Genomic DNA, 17,470 nt, shown 5'->3' on the forward strand with positions numbered 1-17,470 from the left:
CAATGTGCCCACTGTCCTATATATAAAGTCACATCTTTACCTATATCTACTTGAACTGTCCTGTACAAATGATCTTTTAGGAAGTTAGAAATCTGAGGAAATGTTGTTACCATTAACGGAAGTTTGATTTTACACAAACTAGACAACAGGATATAACTAGGACGTTCTATTTGGCTAGACACATAACTCAAGATTCAGGTCTTTAGGTTAAAAGGTTATTTGCATCTTAGATATTTATGGCCTATCCAAAGGGTGTGCTATAAATGGTTTCTATATGCAGGTCCCACAGTTATCTCAAGAATGGTGTTTAGATCTCCCCTTGTCTTGAGGCTGCTGTAAATGGCGAGGTGGCCGTGCATGACTGTGGATATGCCATAAATGTCTGACATAGGTAACCCCTTTAACCCTTATGATCGTTTTACATTCAACAGGAGATGTGATTGTTTCATATCCCACCAGAAATTTTCATGGCACTTTTCTTAGCTGTGTATGATTTACTTCTGAGCATCCATCTACATCTACGAACCTTTGGCTAATAATTTATCAGATACTTTAGCAGGTTCAGCAATATAACACGATGGAAAGTAACCACAGGATTGGCCTCATCTCCCCTTGTAGTGTTCTGCTTAGATAAGCGTAAGGTGGACCATGGAGATACCTAGTAGTCGGTAATCTGGATAATGGACCGGGCAGTTTAATGACGCTCATGTAATAAAGTGATGCCTATTTTGCTAGGGTACGATAATATCCTTTAATTCCAGTCTTGTTTTTCTATGTAGTATTTCACTTCAAAGAAATCTCTATTTATTATCCTAAGGCAGAAATGTACATCTGTTCTGCCAGCTGCTCGTCCTCAGGAGATGAGAGTAGCAATAGGCAGTTTTCCTGGTGGAAGTCAGGCATGTGGGAACAAGCAGATAAGATATATTGGTGACCTGTGAGTAGTAACACCCAATGCTTTATAGGATATATGGACAATGGTCAGGTCATATTCTGGTAGACTACCTAAATGAAACTCATTTCAAGATAACCTGTGTAACATCCACTTTACTAAATGTAGAAGTGGATCCCCATGATATATGTTCATATTCTAGGGGATAACTATACAACTGTTGGGAAGCTGACTGCTTGGACCCCCACCAATCACAAACACTAGGTCTGAGTACCCCATATAAATGGAGCTTCAGGTTGAACATGCATGTGTGGTTTTTTAACTTCTATTTATCTGAATACTTCTTTAGGTCAGAGCCCCCTGTAGCGTAAAATCCAGAAAAATGGATGGCGTTCTGGCTAATCTCATCCACACATTGCAGAAAAATAATCACAGTGGACAGGCTGTGATGTCAAAACCGGTTGTGTTTTTGTAAATCGCAGTATGTCAGTTATACCTGGCATTTTCCATATAGATACAATTGAAAGGAGCACGCTGCAGATTTTCTGTGAAAAACACTATGGGTAAAGCCATGATGCGTTTCGACCACGGTTTTTCCCACAACGCTTTTTGGCTGCAGCTCACTACCTTAGCCTTAAAACGATTGTCTTATTAGGACTTGTAAACAACACATAGAGGTGTCCCTTTATGGGGATCCAACTCTTTGATCTAGAATGGAGATGCATTTGGTAGGAGAGGCATCTGCCCTGGTGGACTTGTATTTGCATTACATGAATGACCATAAAACTGCTACCAGGAGATTCCTTGTACTTCACGATTCTAGCATGCCTTCTTGATCTAACCAGTCGGTAAATCCATGTTGGACACCTGTAAAATAACAATATATGACTTTAGTGCCACAAACTCAGGGAGTCACCATTTCAGGGAAAATTTCTTAGGTGTGGACTTTGCTTTACATGTATCCAGTATAAAGGTAAGAGGGAAGATACTTAATTGTGGGATAGATAAATTAGGAATAGAGATGAGCAAACGGCGTTCGATTGAATTGCTATTGGATCGAATATCAGGCCGTTCGAGGTATTCGATTACAATCGAATACCACGAGGAAAACGCACTAAAAATTTGTATCCCCTCCCACCTTCCCTTGTGCTTTTTTTGCAACAATAACTGTGCAGGGGAAGTGGGACAGGAACTACGACAATGGAGGCATCGAAAAAAAATCAGAATAAGTAATTGGCTGGCTAAATCAGGTGACCTCCACTTTAAACGAATAGTGGATTTCAGATTTGGTTCATATGAGACACTGAACTATGTGGCTGTGAGACAGGGATAGATGTACAGGCTGGGTTAGTTAGGGATTACCTTTATTTAGGTGGGAATGTTACTCACCCAGCTCTTTGGGGCTCTACCTCGTCGGAATCCCTGTCAGCTTGCGATACGCGGGAGCTGACTTTTTCCCATAGGATTGCATTGACCAGCGTTGATTGGCCGAATGCCATACAGAGTACAGCATTTGGCCAATCAACGCTGGTTCTGCCAGAGGAGGTGGAGTCTAAGATCGGTCCACAGCAGTCTCCATTCTGGTCCGATCTCAGATATAGCAGTGTTGAGCACACAGCTCTGCTACACCGGAGCTGGCCAAGTCGAAGTATGGCTTCCCCTGAAAGAAGCATTTTTCCCCGTAGACTATAATGGGGTTCGATATTCATTCGAATAGTCGAATATTGAGGGGCTATTCGAAACGAATGTCGAATCTCGAATATTTCACTGTTCGCTCATCTCTAATTAGGAACATTACAATATACTTCCACACACAGAACGGAACTTCATTGGAAATCTTCTGCATTCATCATGTGCTCTGCGTGGTATTATTGTTGAACATTTGATCTCCGCACTGGTCCGCACATAATGAAGTGAACGGAAAGTCATTGGTTTGGCATTTCCCTAATATTGCGTTTGTTATGGGAAAGCTTTGAGTTGACTTCCTGCTTTTGTAGAGGGAGATGAAGAGTGTAAAAGAAATGAGCACAGCTTGTTTCCACAAATCAGCCCGATATTTTTACAAGGTGATGACATTGGCAGCAAGGAAAAGCGAATGTGTGCTCCGTAAATGAGAAATGCTTTGAAATCTAATGTAGGTCACAGAGATGATGGTGGCCATTCACAACATGCACTGTATCCTTCTATCAAAGTACTTTATGTAGTGTGATAGTGTCGGGACTTAATTTGATCCCATCGATTTTATTTATTTTTATTTTTATTTTTATTTTTTTTTGGGGGGGGGGTAGTGGGTGGGTTAGTGATTTGAGGTATAATAGTTCTTGGGGTCTCATCTTCCCCTCATTTGGTGCAGGTGGACACATATTGGGTGGCTATCTCCACAGTGGACTCCTCTTTTCCCAGTAGGATGTGGAGTTTCCTCACTTGAAGACAAATGATAGGGCATATTGAAATTCCAATTCATCCCACACTTTTTTTTTTTTTTTCATCCTGATGTGTTCCAAACAGACATGGTCATGTGAACCAACCAAAACTTTGCAATTGGTGACAGGTCCTTTTTAATCGTATGGTTTTCTTTTTTTAGCTATTGGATAAAATCCATACGTGAATGGGATTGAATACATGGCTCCAGTCTCCAGAGCTATGAGCAGAACCACCATAAATTTCTTACTTAAACACACTTTTATTGACATTTACCAAGTTATTTAGCCTACAAGATACCTGCACACTGGGACTTCCCTTTTGCTATGGAACCATATATGAAGACATGATAGAACAAGATATGATATACAATTCCTAGACCTTCATCGGGAACATCCCTTGGGCTAGGAGTTATTAGCTGTTAGCATCAGAAAGGTTAAAGGTGCTGCACACCCCACAGAAGTAAATCTACTTCTTCCCAGAATTCTGTCCTGAGGTCAGTCATGCCATGCATCATTACACATCTTTTGTTGATGTAACCTTCTAACACTCTTTATCTAGTTAAAAGCAGAGATCCTTCATTTCCTTGTAACTCTCCGAACCACCTTGGTTGTAAATCTCAGTTGAGTGTGACGGGCAGAAAAGGACATTTTTGGATTCCTCAAGGGCCTGGAATGGTTGTCCCTTCCTTTGTGTCAATCAGTTGTAGCACAGGTAGCTAATAGTAATATTATACAAGAGACCGTACTTAAAGTAGACTTCCACCTGGGAATAAAAGAAGCCTATAAAATTAATGTATAAGCCCCCAGGTTTGATGTTTTCCTTCTATTGAGTCCTTTCGGCCTCTTCTTAGTGACAGCTGATTCTTCAAAACTTTCCAAGAGAGCAACCAGTTTAGCACCTATAGGGGTTATCTCCAATTGTTCGAGATTTGTGGAAGGATAAATCTGCTTGGCTAAGTATTAATGCTTTGGTTTCCTCTTTAGATTTTCCTTTCAGTGATGTTAACCTCTATAGGAGCAGTAATGGCTGTTAGTTCGAGTTTTTCATTTTGGAAAGTAATAGCCATTACTTGAAGGGAATGACCCACACTTGAAAGGGGTTGTCCAGCTTCAGCAAGTGTATAATGAAAACTTGTACAATTTTCCAATATACTTTCTATACCAATTCCTCACAATTTTTTAGATCTTGACTTCGTCATTCATTCTGCCAATGGATAAAAATCAGTCCAAAGTTGTGATGGACACACAGGTGCCCAGCTTGTTACAGTAATAAGACATCTGCCTTGTAACGAACTGTGTACCTGTGTGTCCATCACATGACCATGGACTGTACATCACATGACCAGGGACTGATTTTTACTCACTGGATGTAAATCTAGAATGACAGAGGAAAATAGATCTAGAAAACTGTGAGAAATTTATACAAAGTATATTGGAATATTGTAAAACTTCTAATTGTACAAACAATAATATTTTTTTTCTTCCTAAAACCCCTTTAAATATTTACTGTCCTAGATCATGCTTATTTTAGTGCGCATAGCTCTTATCTAGATTTTCTCTCTGAATCTTGACCTAATCTGTTCGGTTTCAGCCTCTTTTTGTGTGCTAATTCTCATTGTCTGACTTGCATCTTAGATGGAATTTCTTGGTTGTGTACAAGAAAATTATTATTAGTCCTCTTGGATTTATAACAAGTAGGGCTAACAATCTAAATTCCCTAAGTATGTCTTTTTGGAGTGTGGGAAGAAAACCAGCATGTGAGCACTGAGCATGTGTGACCACCGGACATGGACACATTAGGTAGACATTCTCAGAGGGACTCAAAAGAACGCTAGTATGTATGGAAATAGCAAACAGCATTTCATTTTTCTTAAATGGTTTCTTGTAAACTTAAGTTCTGTCTGATCTATGAGTACTTATTTATGTGCCAACCCCTTTAAGAAAGTAACAGCACCTGCAACAAATCTATAGGAGCCAAGATGAACATAATGCCACAGAATACATTCTGATACTGCCTCTATTCTATATAGTCTTCAGTAACAAGTTACTGAAATCATTTACAGGTCAACCAGGGAGCAAGTAAAGCACTTGGATCAGGTCTTGGATATTTGGAGCATATCTGTCAGCTAATAGAAAAAATTGGACAACTTCAGGAACATAACCTAAAACTGCAAAAGCAAGTATTCACGTTACAGAAAGAGGATAGAGTGAAACAGATGAAAGAGGTAAGAAGTATCAAGATCTCTAGATAACTTCCTGTACAATGTAATGAGATGAGGAATAAAGTGTTGTCCTGTCTTGTATTGGCATGGGACTATTAATGCAGCCAATGTACAACTATACAATATAGGGGCTTATGGAAAATGTTGCTTTTTATATTACGGTGCCATGGAAGGAGCCAAACATCCCTCTGCTGAAATAATGCATTGTCACCATTTCTATTACAAATCCTAATAAAGAGGTTTATTTTTTATTTATCTCTGGGTTTTTTTTTTACCCCTGGGGTTATTGCCAGACATCTAAAGCCATCAGGGTTCAACAAAGATATTACCCAACATTGTAAAATTGTAAAAATTTTAGGCAGAAGTAGAATAAATGCTGCACGGTAAGAATGCTTTCAAAACTAGAAGTGTTAATGTGTAAAATGCAAAGTGACTGAACAAAAGAGAACTCCAATTTTATCAATATTTGAAGTGAAGTGAAGGCGGAGTTTTAGAAGTGATGATACGGCCCCCAAAGAGCCCTGATCACAACATCATTCAGAGACAGAAGGATTGGGGCAAGCCTACATCTATAAAAGATCTACGCTTAGTTCTTCAAGATGTTTGGAACAACTTCCCTACAGAGTTCCTTCAAAAACTGTCCGCAAGCGTACCTAGAAGACAAAGGGTGACACCAAATATTGATGGGATTTACAGTTTTCCTTTCTTTATTAACTTCATTTTTTATTTAATGAGGATAAACTATCAACACCTCTGTTTTTGAAAGCATTCATATGCTAAGTTCACTCTATCGTTTGGGTTTCCGTCCTTCAGGCCTGCATGGGGGCCAAAAGACCAAGACCCTGTCCGCTTAAAAAGCAGTTACACGCAGAAACCTGCGGACCCCATAGACCATAATGGGGTCCGCTGGTTTTCAGCGATTTCTTATATCACTAGTATTAAGTGAAATCTGAGACTGAGTGAACCCTAGTGTTACCGAGCAGCATTTTTCCACACCCTTGTACAAATACTGTGTGTGAGATATATATATATATATATATATATATATATATATATATATATATATATATCTATGTTTTTCATTATGCCACTTACTAGAAGTAAAAAGCAGATAATGTTACACACAAGTGAGAGAACCTGAAATGCAAACATCCTTCAGGTGATCCTCATAAATGTGCCTTTAAGTCATAGTGAAGTAGTCAATTTATCAAATAATCAATCACAAAGACTGTTTAACCCTGAGAACATATAATGAAAATGGTAAGTCAGAGATCCAGGAATTCCATTAGATGGGGCTTAGTTTTGGAATGTCAGCAATGTAGGCATATGATATCACCACACTAACTGGAAGGCTTGACATGTAACATTTGCATGACTCCTTTCTCTTCTCTGTGTAGGAGTACGTTGGACAGCACTGCTCCTGTGGAGCTGCAAATATTTTTCTCAGTTCGTACCAGGAATCTAAGAAGCATTTTCCTGTAAGGAGGAACCGGCCGCATAGTATGTTTGTGCTAAGTGGAAACCAATCTGACCTCTCCATGATCCCAGAAATTGGCGTTAACTCTGAAAAGTTTGGCTACAAAGGTTGGTTTCTTATCTGAATGTGTCTGTTTTAACACACCCTGATAAAGTTCAAGAGAACAATAGTATGGAGGATGAGTTTTATATTGTCGGAACACAGCAGAATGTTGCTTGATGTATACGTTAGTTATGCTGGTACCTGTGCAGAATATAATATGACACAACACCTCCATTAGGCTTCCTGATTATAATTTGGAAAACCTAACATTCATCAAATCATCATCCACATTTAGGGCCCATGAATATGACCAAGTTGGGGGCCGAGTTGATCATGGAAAGCAATTGGATGACATCTGAGTACATTCCATGATGCATTCATGTCTATGGGGTTTCCAGATCCATTCCTTTCTGATAACACAGATAATTATAGAGCAGGCCTTATTCTACTCCTTGTTTTTGGGACAGAATGAGCCTGAAAGCCCTGTAGCCGTGAATGCATCACAGATTGCACTTGGATAGCACACGGATGTCACTCCAAGTGTCATCCAATTACATTCCATGATAAATTGGTCATGTGCATGAGCCCTAAGGCAGAGGCCACATGTGGCAAAAAAAAGGTTTTGATGCAGAATTTGCTGTTTTTTGTGCAAAAGCCAACTTCAAAAGGAATGAGAATTTATGTAAGAAGTACTTATAGATCCCCCTTCTGCTAAAAACAATCTTAGCTTTGGCTTAAAACCCCCCCCAAAAAACAGCAAAATCTGGAAGAAGAAAAAAAAAAAACACATATATTTTCTACAAAGTTTGGCCTTTAGTCTTTATAATCATTGGGGCTCCAAACTCTAGGAACCTCACTGATCCTAAGAATGATGGGCCACAGTGAAGGTTTAACACTCCATCCACCTCTTCATTGTTTTTCCCTTGCACAGCAGCACTCATGTCACCCAGCTGTTCAGGGAACTGTAGCAAGGCCCCATACACTTGAACAAGTCTATGCTGTAGTTTCCTGCACAGCCAGGTGGACTGTTGCCACTGTGCAAGGGAAAAACACTAAAGGGAATTTACTAAAACTGGAATTTCCTACACCAGTCTTGATCCATTCTCCCACTGGCCAACTGGCACTAACTGCAACTGAATCATTAGATGGCACCAACCTATTTCTGATGCACTTCAGGAGGTTCCTAAACTTAAATCCTGTGACTGACAGGCTGGCGTAGATTTATGGTATAACTCGAAATTATAGTAAATCTGATGGGTTTAGGCATCCCTGACCTGGCCCACCTAGATTCTCGTCCCGCTCTGACCACAGTCTTCAAGAATGGTGAGCAGGGAAAAAAAATCACTGATATGGTACATCTTAGATGCAAATCAGGGCTATATGCCAAAGATATGCAACTGACCGACAGTTTTCTTCCCTGATGAAGAGAATGATAAATGCCAACTCTTGGGTTTCACTGTTCTTAAAGGGATTTGCCAACAATTTATAAGATAGGAATACCCCTGTAACTGAGCGAATGAAAATATGTGTGACAGGCACTAGTATGTTGCTTTTGCTATATGTATATAAGACTAAGTAACTCTGCAGGTCCCATAAAACATGCAGAGACTACAGTACTTTTTTGGTACATACAACCCTGCCTGTAACTTGCCATTTGTTACATTAATACTGCAGTACACTGATACATACATCAGTGGTTAGCGCTGTTACCTTACTGCACTGGGGTCCTGGGTTTTAATCAGATCAAGGGCAACTTCTGCATGGAGTTTGAATGTTTTCCTCATGTTTGTGTAGGTTTCCTCCAGGCACTCCAGTTTCCTCCCACATGCAAAAATATACTGATAGGTAAATTGGCTTCTTGTGAAATAACTGGCCCTTGTGGATGTTGGGGATGAGCACCTGTACGGCAGCCATTACCTCCCCTACACCTCAATACTCCCTGTGCTTTGAGTCTCTTGTGCAATACAAATGTTCTGCTTTGCTCCTTTAGTTTTACCACTATAAACAGCTATCTAATGCAATTAAAATAAATACAATTAAATTGCTTAAGTTATGTTCATGTATTGTCAAAAATGTAATCTATTACCATTATGGTTTGTTTTAGGAAATCTGGCACAGACAGATGGCTGGAGAAGTCCATCAATACTGGGAGTAAGGAAACCCTTTACTAAATTGAAATGTGACGACAAAGACATTAAGTCAATGTGGGACAGGAATTACAATGACCCCTTAGCCGAGCAAGATATGAAAAAGGTATCTTATTTCTTGTATTGATTTGTATTAGTAATGTATTTGGCTCATATGTCTTTACTGTTCCTTTATTATTAAAATATTACCTAATATACAGGTTCATCACCTACATGTACTCTCATAAAAGACATTGATAAGAATATGTTTTGCCAACCATAGATCTCAGTTAGGTAACAGGGTGTAACTGCTGAAGATCTAGAAGTATATAACAATATCTACGATGTTTCTATCGGCTTGCTACTACTTGCTAATAAAATCAGTATTTTACGTTTTGGAATACCTTTACATTACTTGGCAGATGATAACAAGGAAAGCTATATTAAGTGCATACATAAAATGTCATTTGGTGCTCGAACTAAACATCTGCATAAAACAACATGCAGCTGAATAAATAGACTTTGAAGTGACTTTCCCAAATGGTTTTAATACATTTCTTGAACCAGGATGCTTATATTATGTTGTCTGTTTAAAGAATATTACATAGTAATATAATCTGTACAGGCTTTGCAGCTTACATTGCTTCTTTGGAGCCTCACAGTCTACGTGGACTGCAGTACGTGCTTTGTCTTATTAATTTGTATGCATGTTGATATATTTTGCAAGGCTTCAGGAGTAAAATACCTCCATATGTACAGAGTCCATTGAAATATATTATATGTATTATACAGCAAAGACCCTGCACTAATACTCACAATCAGTGCTTGCACTGATTGCAGGAATTAATGCCCCCAAGCCTCGGTCAAAGTTTTTTCCCAGCCGCCATTTTGGGGAGGATCGCAAGCACCCAAAACAAGATCCATTGTCATTGAAAGCTCTCAGGCTTGTCTCTACTATAGGCTGCTCTATTAAGCTTGTAATAAAAGTGCCGATATTTTGCAATGCATTAGCATTGTAATACAGTGCATTATTGATCAGACCCCATGGGGGGACTAATAAATATAGTATTAAAATAAATGTTATATATATATTTATTTAAAAAATTCAAATCTCTCCCCTTTCCCTAGAATACATATAAAAGGAGGAAATTACTGAAACACCTGAAACACATTAGGTATCCCTGTGTCTGAAAAACACAAATGCCGTGATTTTGCTGTAGCTAAAACGCTACGGCAAAAACTGCATCATTTTACAGTCCCTGCAAAGTGAATGTTATTCTGGCTAATCCCATCCACATATTGCAGAATTACGCGCAGCGGAAATGCTGCAATTTCAAACCCATTGCGTTTTTGTAAATCGTAGCATGTCCATTATACTCACCGAAACACTGGTGTTTTCAATATAGGTATAACTAAAGAAGAGAGTCCGCAGAGTAAAAACTCTATGGACTCTCTGTGAAAATCGCTGCAGGAAAAACTGCAATAGGTTTCTGCTGCTCGCTAAGTAGGGCCTTGGCCTCAAGCAGTCGGAAGCCAGAATAATGAATGTAAGGATATTACTATGAAGATAGTACCAGGTGTTAGTCTGTCTCTTAGAAGTGTGATCACAAAGGAGCCATGCTTCTGAGACAATGTAAAGCGTCTGCTTCCCTTCTGCATGCTCAGACATTCCTCCAGTATTTCTCTACAAGCCTAAACCTGCACTTCATTATTTGCTTTTCTACACTGCATGACCTCTCTGGCAGGATTCGATTGTTAGCACTGGATAAATCCAATACAGCAAATGAAAATAGCTTCCAGTAAGAACATTACTCCAGAGCGCGAAATATATTATTACGCACTGGGTGAAATACGTTTTATCAGAATGTGTGACGCAAAAATAACAAAGCATGTTTTTATTAACATCTTATTATCCATCGGAAAGATTGAACTGGATCAAATCTGATTCTAAGTGTGTGGTCTGATCTCATGGCCTTACATTCTGTATAAATATTACTCAACCATTATATTATTAGTTTAAGGAGTTATAGGGACGCTATTGAATAGTAGCCACATATCAGGGTTCTCTTCAGTATTTGTACATATTGTCATGTTCCTATTCTTGTCTTTTAGCTTGATCTCCATCCATGGGGAAGAGTCAGAGATCTTCTTAAGAAAACCAAAAATAAGAATCAGAATAGACTGGGATTATCCTCAGCATCACTAAAGAGATCCTGCCCTCAACTGTACAGGTAAACTGAATACCATGTTGTGCTCATCTCTTTATCTGTAGCCTGTGGTTTATGTACCACCAACATATTGCGCAAAAAATGTTCAAGGGTTGTCACACTTCACACCTGTGGGGTGTGTAAACTACGGTACTTCCAGGCATTCCAGATGAATCAAGAAGCCTCTTAATAGATGAAATGTATGCCCATGCACCAGAATAGAATTCTTTGCCAGTGTAGATTTCCTATATAACGTGCCAGAAACCTGTCCTTGTACTGTACCCAGGGGTGAACCTACCTTTTTCACCGCCCGAGGCGAACGACAGAAAGCTGCCCCCCCCCCCCTTCCCGGAGCAGAGGGGGGCATGGCGGAGCAGCGTTAGCAGGCAGGGAGAGGACCTGCTCTCTGCCTGAGCGTGAGGGGAGGCCGCTGGAGCAGCGCTACGTCCACAGGGCCTCCCCAATCCACCGCTCGGTGACAGTGACGCTAAGCCAGTCCAGGACAGCTTGTTCTGGACTGGCTTAGGTAAGCAAAAATGCCGCCCTCCCCGGGGCCCTGGCGTAGTGCCGCCTGAAACGGTTGCTTCAGGTCGCCTCATGGGAGGTGCGGCGCTGACTGTACCATGTATTACTGCTCCGCTCCAAAGATGTGCTAAGATTTTCTGCATATAGTCATGTCACGAATAGCCTAATACGTAGGATTTCAATTAGAAAAAAATGACCCTAAAAATCCCTCTGCTCACGTGATTCCTGTTGACGTCCAGTGTATTTGGTCTTGTTGGCTCTCACAGATCCTTCTTCCTTGTGATTGGTTTTCCAGCTCCTTGTTTTTGTTTTTTTACTCCTAACCATTGTACTCTAAGTATACATATGGAGCTCCACATTTCTAGCAGTTCAGTGTTTCTTGGGTGTGTGATATCCTTTTGTGCCCATAATTCATATAACAGAAAGAAGTGATGTTTTTGTCCAAGAGCTGAAAGGAAATAACCTATATATACATATTCTTCAAACAACCCCATACTGTCACACTAACATCTGTAGTCAACCTCTGAATTTCCTTCTATTGTTTGAAGATAAAGAAAACCCAGACGGCAGCATATTCCATGCGTTTCCGCAGATTTGTGTTGAAACATTTTTAACAGTTACTTTTTGACCCTTTTGAGTTTATATTAATTCATTGGAATTATTTTAACGTAATTATTGCAAACTCATCAGATTATTAATAGAACGCTTAACATAGAGAATGCTCAAAAATGTTTCAAAGCACATTAGAGAATGTTTCAAAATAAATCTTTTCTTCCTCTTTTTTCGTTTGGTTTTATTATGTCTCATTTTACAGTTAAGGCCTGGTTAACATCTGCGTTTGTTATTCGGTTTGGGAAGTCCGCTTGGGGAATGGACTACCAAACGCATTAAAAAGCGGTGAGCAATGAAAGCACACGGACCCCATTGACTCTAATGGGGTCTGTGTGTTTTCCGCACGGTGTTTGCACGAATCATGCGGAGAGAAAAGTAATGCTTACAGTCTATAGGGTCCATGTGCTTTCATTGCTCACTGCATTTTAATGAATTTGGTATTCCATTCGGGGGTCTCCAGACGGAATAATGAATACAGATGTGAACTGGGGCAAACATGTAAATTTGTGAACAGATAAAACATATTGACCGCCATCTCAGCACCACATGGGGCATCAGAGCGGTGGCACTAGCTGGTGGCCGCCTGATGCCTCTGCTTTAGGGAGCATACCTAGACCTCTTTATCTACATAACGTACCCTACGATACCCCTGACTAGCCGAAATGCAGATCGGCGAAATGCGTAGGGAAGGGGTTAATTAACTATTTATGAGTAGGCACTAGATTGAGTTTCATTACGGCGCTGCGCAGGGACAGCGAGCCTTCAGGTTAGGGATGAATAGCTGCTGTCATAGCTGGGCAGTTTTTAGTGTCAGGGAATTAACATAGGGGCAGAAAGGAATTGTGTTCCCACAGTATTGATAGCGTTTTCCTTGTCATTGGGGGTGCCACCTAGCCCAAGACCCTACCACTCATATACTTATACTGCTCTGCACAATATCCTCCTGAGATTTACCTGTTTTTAGGCTACCCTTTTGATTGTCTCCTAGTCGCAATATTTAATTCCCCGTTTATATATTTTTTTGGTTCCTGCTGATTTTTATTCCTAGGCAGCACATTTTTAACAGGGTTCTGAGACACTAGGGGGGAGGCATTAGAGCTGACCTATTTATCAGGCTACTCTCCTCTACGTGTCTCGGGTTCTATATCTGTTTTGTAGACAGGCTTGGCAGGGAAAGAAGTGGCCAACAGTAGCCATCACCACTACCCTGCGTTATAGCAGAACTATAATGACTACACCACACAAGCGTTTTTAACACTTATTTTGCTTACGGTTACGTACCCAAAATAAAATATTGTGTTTTATCTGTTCACAAATTTACATGTTTGTCCTACCCAAGCTGTGAATGACACCTGTATTACAACCAGATACAGGGTCATTTTTTAGCTCAGATGTGAACTGGGCCTTACTGAGAAATATATAAAGAATTTTTCTTTGTGCATCTCAGGAGCTCAGCCATGCCCCTTCCTCCTCCTTCACTGCCTTGTGACAGGTTGTAAGACAACTGACTGGAGCAGGAGTCTACTCTCTATGTCCTGTAAATCATTAATCCCCGACACTTGTCTTAGCCCTCTCCTTAGCAGGTGTCTAGCACAAGATGAAGCAGATGAGAAAGAGATTGACATCTTTGTTCTCTTCTGGATTTACTACAAGACTGTAGACACCATAGGACAAACAAGCACAAAGACCCCATCATTGTCTGTGGGACACCCCATAGTTGTGTGGTGTATTGTGGACACCTTAAGCATTTCTCTAAAAATTCATATGTTGTACAACTAAAAACAAAGTTTCATATTCATATAAAAAGAGGATGACTACGTTCGTGCGGTTAAGACTGGAATGTGTGTACATGTGAATCACAAATGATGACTGTAGATATATTTTCCACTGGGTCTCCGGCACCTCCAGATACCCTGACACGTCCTGATACACAAGTGGATTCACTTATCATTATTACTGTTATAACATTTCACATTCACCTTGTTGTTTTACGCTTAAAAAATACAGTACTACCCTACAATGATCTTTCTCCCCCTAGGCCTGATATTGTGCACGGTGAGATAAAGAGAAGAGACAGAAACTCCATGATTGTGTTTGATCAGAATGTAAACCGAGAAAACGCCTGGTCCAGTCTATTTGTCTTAAACAGGTAAATACCATCTTCATGGGTTTAGGGAAATAACAAGTGATGAACTTTTTATGCAAATTTCTAATACAATTTCATTTAAGCTATTTACTACTTAAGATCTACCTTCAGATCTTTGTGCGTTTATTACTGGCTACAGACACCAGAGATATCTAAATTGTTTGCTGAGCTCATAGAAGGCAGTATATGATCTATAGGCAATATAATAAAATATTTGCAGGCAGAGGCATAGCTAGAAACGACTGAGCCCCATTGCAAAATCTGTAACATGGCCCCATTTGCTATATATAATACTTTTATCTTCTTATATTGTAAAGAAGCCTTTGGGCCCCCCTGAGGCCGCATGGCCCACTAGCAATTGTTTTGTCTGTACCCCTATAGCTATGCCACTGTTTGCAGTAGTAAATCTGATTGCAATAAGCATATTATAATCTCAATGTATTTGTCTCTTTGCAGGAAAGAAGATGATATGTGAATACACAGAAAGAATATATAGAAGACAGATGTATAGAATGTATCGGCATGTTTGACTTTGAAATGTGGGAAATGTGTTCTGAAAATGTATGTTATGTAGTTTATAAGGCTGAGTTCCTGTTCTATAGATATTTTGGAAGCATGGTTATGTGTGAATGAAACCAACCCGCTCTGTATTCTGCATATGTGATCCTTTGAAGTGCTCTTTCTATTTATTACCTATAACCCTTATGATCACATTTGGTTTGGTCCATAATATCTTATTTTTACTAAAAGCAATCCCAGATGGTATTGTGGTCCTACTGTATTTCATAAGGGTAAGAATTAAGATTTACGGTGTAAATTTGCACATCGTAACATTTCATATACAGCTCTTGCCTAATATATTTGTTATTAGGATGACTTCTTTTATGAGCTGGTGCAGTCAGATAGTAGAGCAGCAAGGCCGCAAACATCTCATATTCCCTACAGCTTCTCCGACAGACGCGGTGTGTCTGCTGAGCCAAAGATAGACAACAGGCAGACATAAACAGCAATCTTTGTGCCCATTGCTGACTCACATGTCAGTCTGATATCTCTGCTTTAATATAGGTTAGTTACTGCTCATAATCCAATAATAATATATTAGGGAGTTTCTCAAATATAATCCTGCACTTTACACTTCCTACCATGTAACCATTGAACTTCAGAGACTGGAACCACTGATAATGTTAGTATATATTATATATTGATGTCACTGTACATTGTTTATGATGTAAATATTACATGTACATAGGTGGCAGTGTTCTATACAGGTTGACCCTGATACGTGTTATATATAGGAATTTATTAGATGTGTTCTCCTACCATTATACTTTTGTATACTTAAATGAAACATATCAGCTATTTTACATATTAACTTTTTCTTTTCCAGACTGAGTTCTAGGGCCAACATAGACGCTGTACCTATCCAAACATATTAAAGTGAAGGCTACGTTAAATATAGTCAGTACAGGTAATGGGGATATAAGTAACATACACATCATGCGCACCATATATTTCTTCCCTACGCATCTACATCTTGTCCCCAGATAGCCCCAGTGCTCTTGTTGCAAAATACTGCCAATGTAAGGAGAGATGACACAACCCTATCAGTCAGCACTTACCTTTGAAATCCGTTGTGCCTGCGCCAGTTTCCTGGTCGTGCAGGACCTGCATCCGGGAAGGAAACTGGCACAGGTGCAGTTCATGGGACAGGGTTGCTGACAGATGGGCTTGTGTCTCGTGCCAATCTATCAGCAGATGGGAGCGGCGGGGATGACTGGGGATGATATGTGGGTGTCGGTTTAGAAAGAAGGTAAATGGCGCAGAACTTCTGAAGACTAAATATTAGTAAGTTACTTCTATCTTTATTCAGCTCTCTCTCATTCTGATATAAGGTAGCCGACTCCTTTATATAAAACATTTAAAGGTATCTGTTAGGACATAGATGCCCATACAACCTTGTTTCTATGGCATGTCCTAACTCTTCCCCATCAGCAGATTTCAGGAAAACAAATATTTGACCATGTTGGATTTCATCAAGCCAGATCCTTTCCGCCAGATATCTTGCATAAATTAATAAAAATCTATCTACATGGTAGCTGCTATTTTCACCATAAATATTCTTGTTCATCCATATTCTCCTAGCATTGCTGTGGCATCATACTCAGGTATATGGGTGAATATTTACATATGATAGACACAGATGTTCCTTCTTTCCAGTCATTCCGATCTATACTATGACATGAGCTGGGCAGAGTATACAGAGGGTATACATGTAGATGGACGAAACCACTGACTGTCCTGGGTAGCAGATTCATCTCTCTGGGGGAGTTAGGTGCATGTTATACAAGTGCAATTGTTTGAAGTGTAAAATGTAAGTGCTATATTCCTATTTCTTATCTTTTCTAATCTTTTTGGCTATTTATGTGGCCAAAAAGATTGTTTAACCTGATTATTCTGTGAATAGTCTCACTTCGTTGGTTCGGAAGTATTTTATATACCATTGTTACATACTCACATTCCATTTCATATAATTTTTATAAAATTAACTCTTACTCCGTGTCTACATTTCTACAAGCATATCCTATGAGTATTTTATATTTATAAATGTATCGACTTATATTTTTACAAATTGTAAAATATGTAAAATGTTTAATAAACCTCTACATATAAAACATATGAGTTGTAGTTTATAGTATTTTATACTGAGCTTCATGGCTGATATGATTATGTAACTAAACAATAGCTGCATAAAGAAAAATTCTGCAACTATAATATACTTGTATTCCAAGTCACTACTT

At 39.5% G+C, this 17,470-nt stretch overlaps 1 protein-coding gene across 1 annotated transcript in view; it reads left to right on the top strand.

Annotated features, from left to right (window-relative positions):
• Nucleotides 1–17,268, top strand: part of LOC142219094 (uncharacterized) — a 35,829-nt gene extending 18,561 nt beyond the window's left edge. The window contains exons 3-8 of the mRNA XM_075288058.1: nucleotides 5,379–5,540; nucleotides 6,935–7,121; nucleotides 9,161–9,309; nucleotides 11,295–11,413; nucleotides 14,565–14,675; nucleotides 15,129–17,268. Coding sequence (XP_075144159.1) covers nucleotides 5,379–5,540; nucleotides 6,935–7,121; nucleotides 9,161–9,309; nucleotides 11,295–11,413; nucleotides 14,565–14,675; nucleotides 15,129–15,147 — 747 coding nt within the window. The 3' untranslated portion in view covers nucleotides 15,148–17,268. The remainder of the gene's footprint in view (nucleotides 1–5,378; nucleotides 5,541–6,934; nucleotides 7,122–9,160; nucleotides 9,310–11,294; nucleotides 11,414–14,564; nucleotides 14,676–15,128) is intronic.
• Nucleotides 17,269–17,470: the final 202 nt, after the last annotated feature.

Source organism: Leptodactylus fuscus, chromosome 10 (assembly GCF_031893055.1).
Source record: "Leptodactylus fuscus isolate aLepFus1 chromosome 10, aLepFus1.hap2, whole genome shotgun sequence".
Taxonomy (NCBI): Eukaryota; Metazoa; Chordata; class Amphibia; order Anura; family Leptodactylidae; genus Leptodactylus; species Leptodactylus fuscus.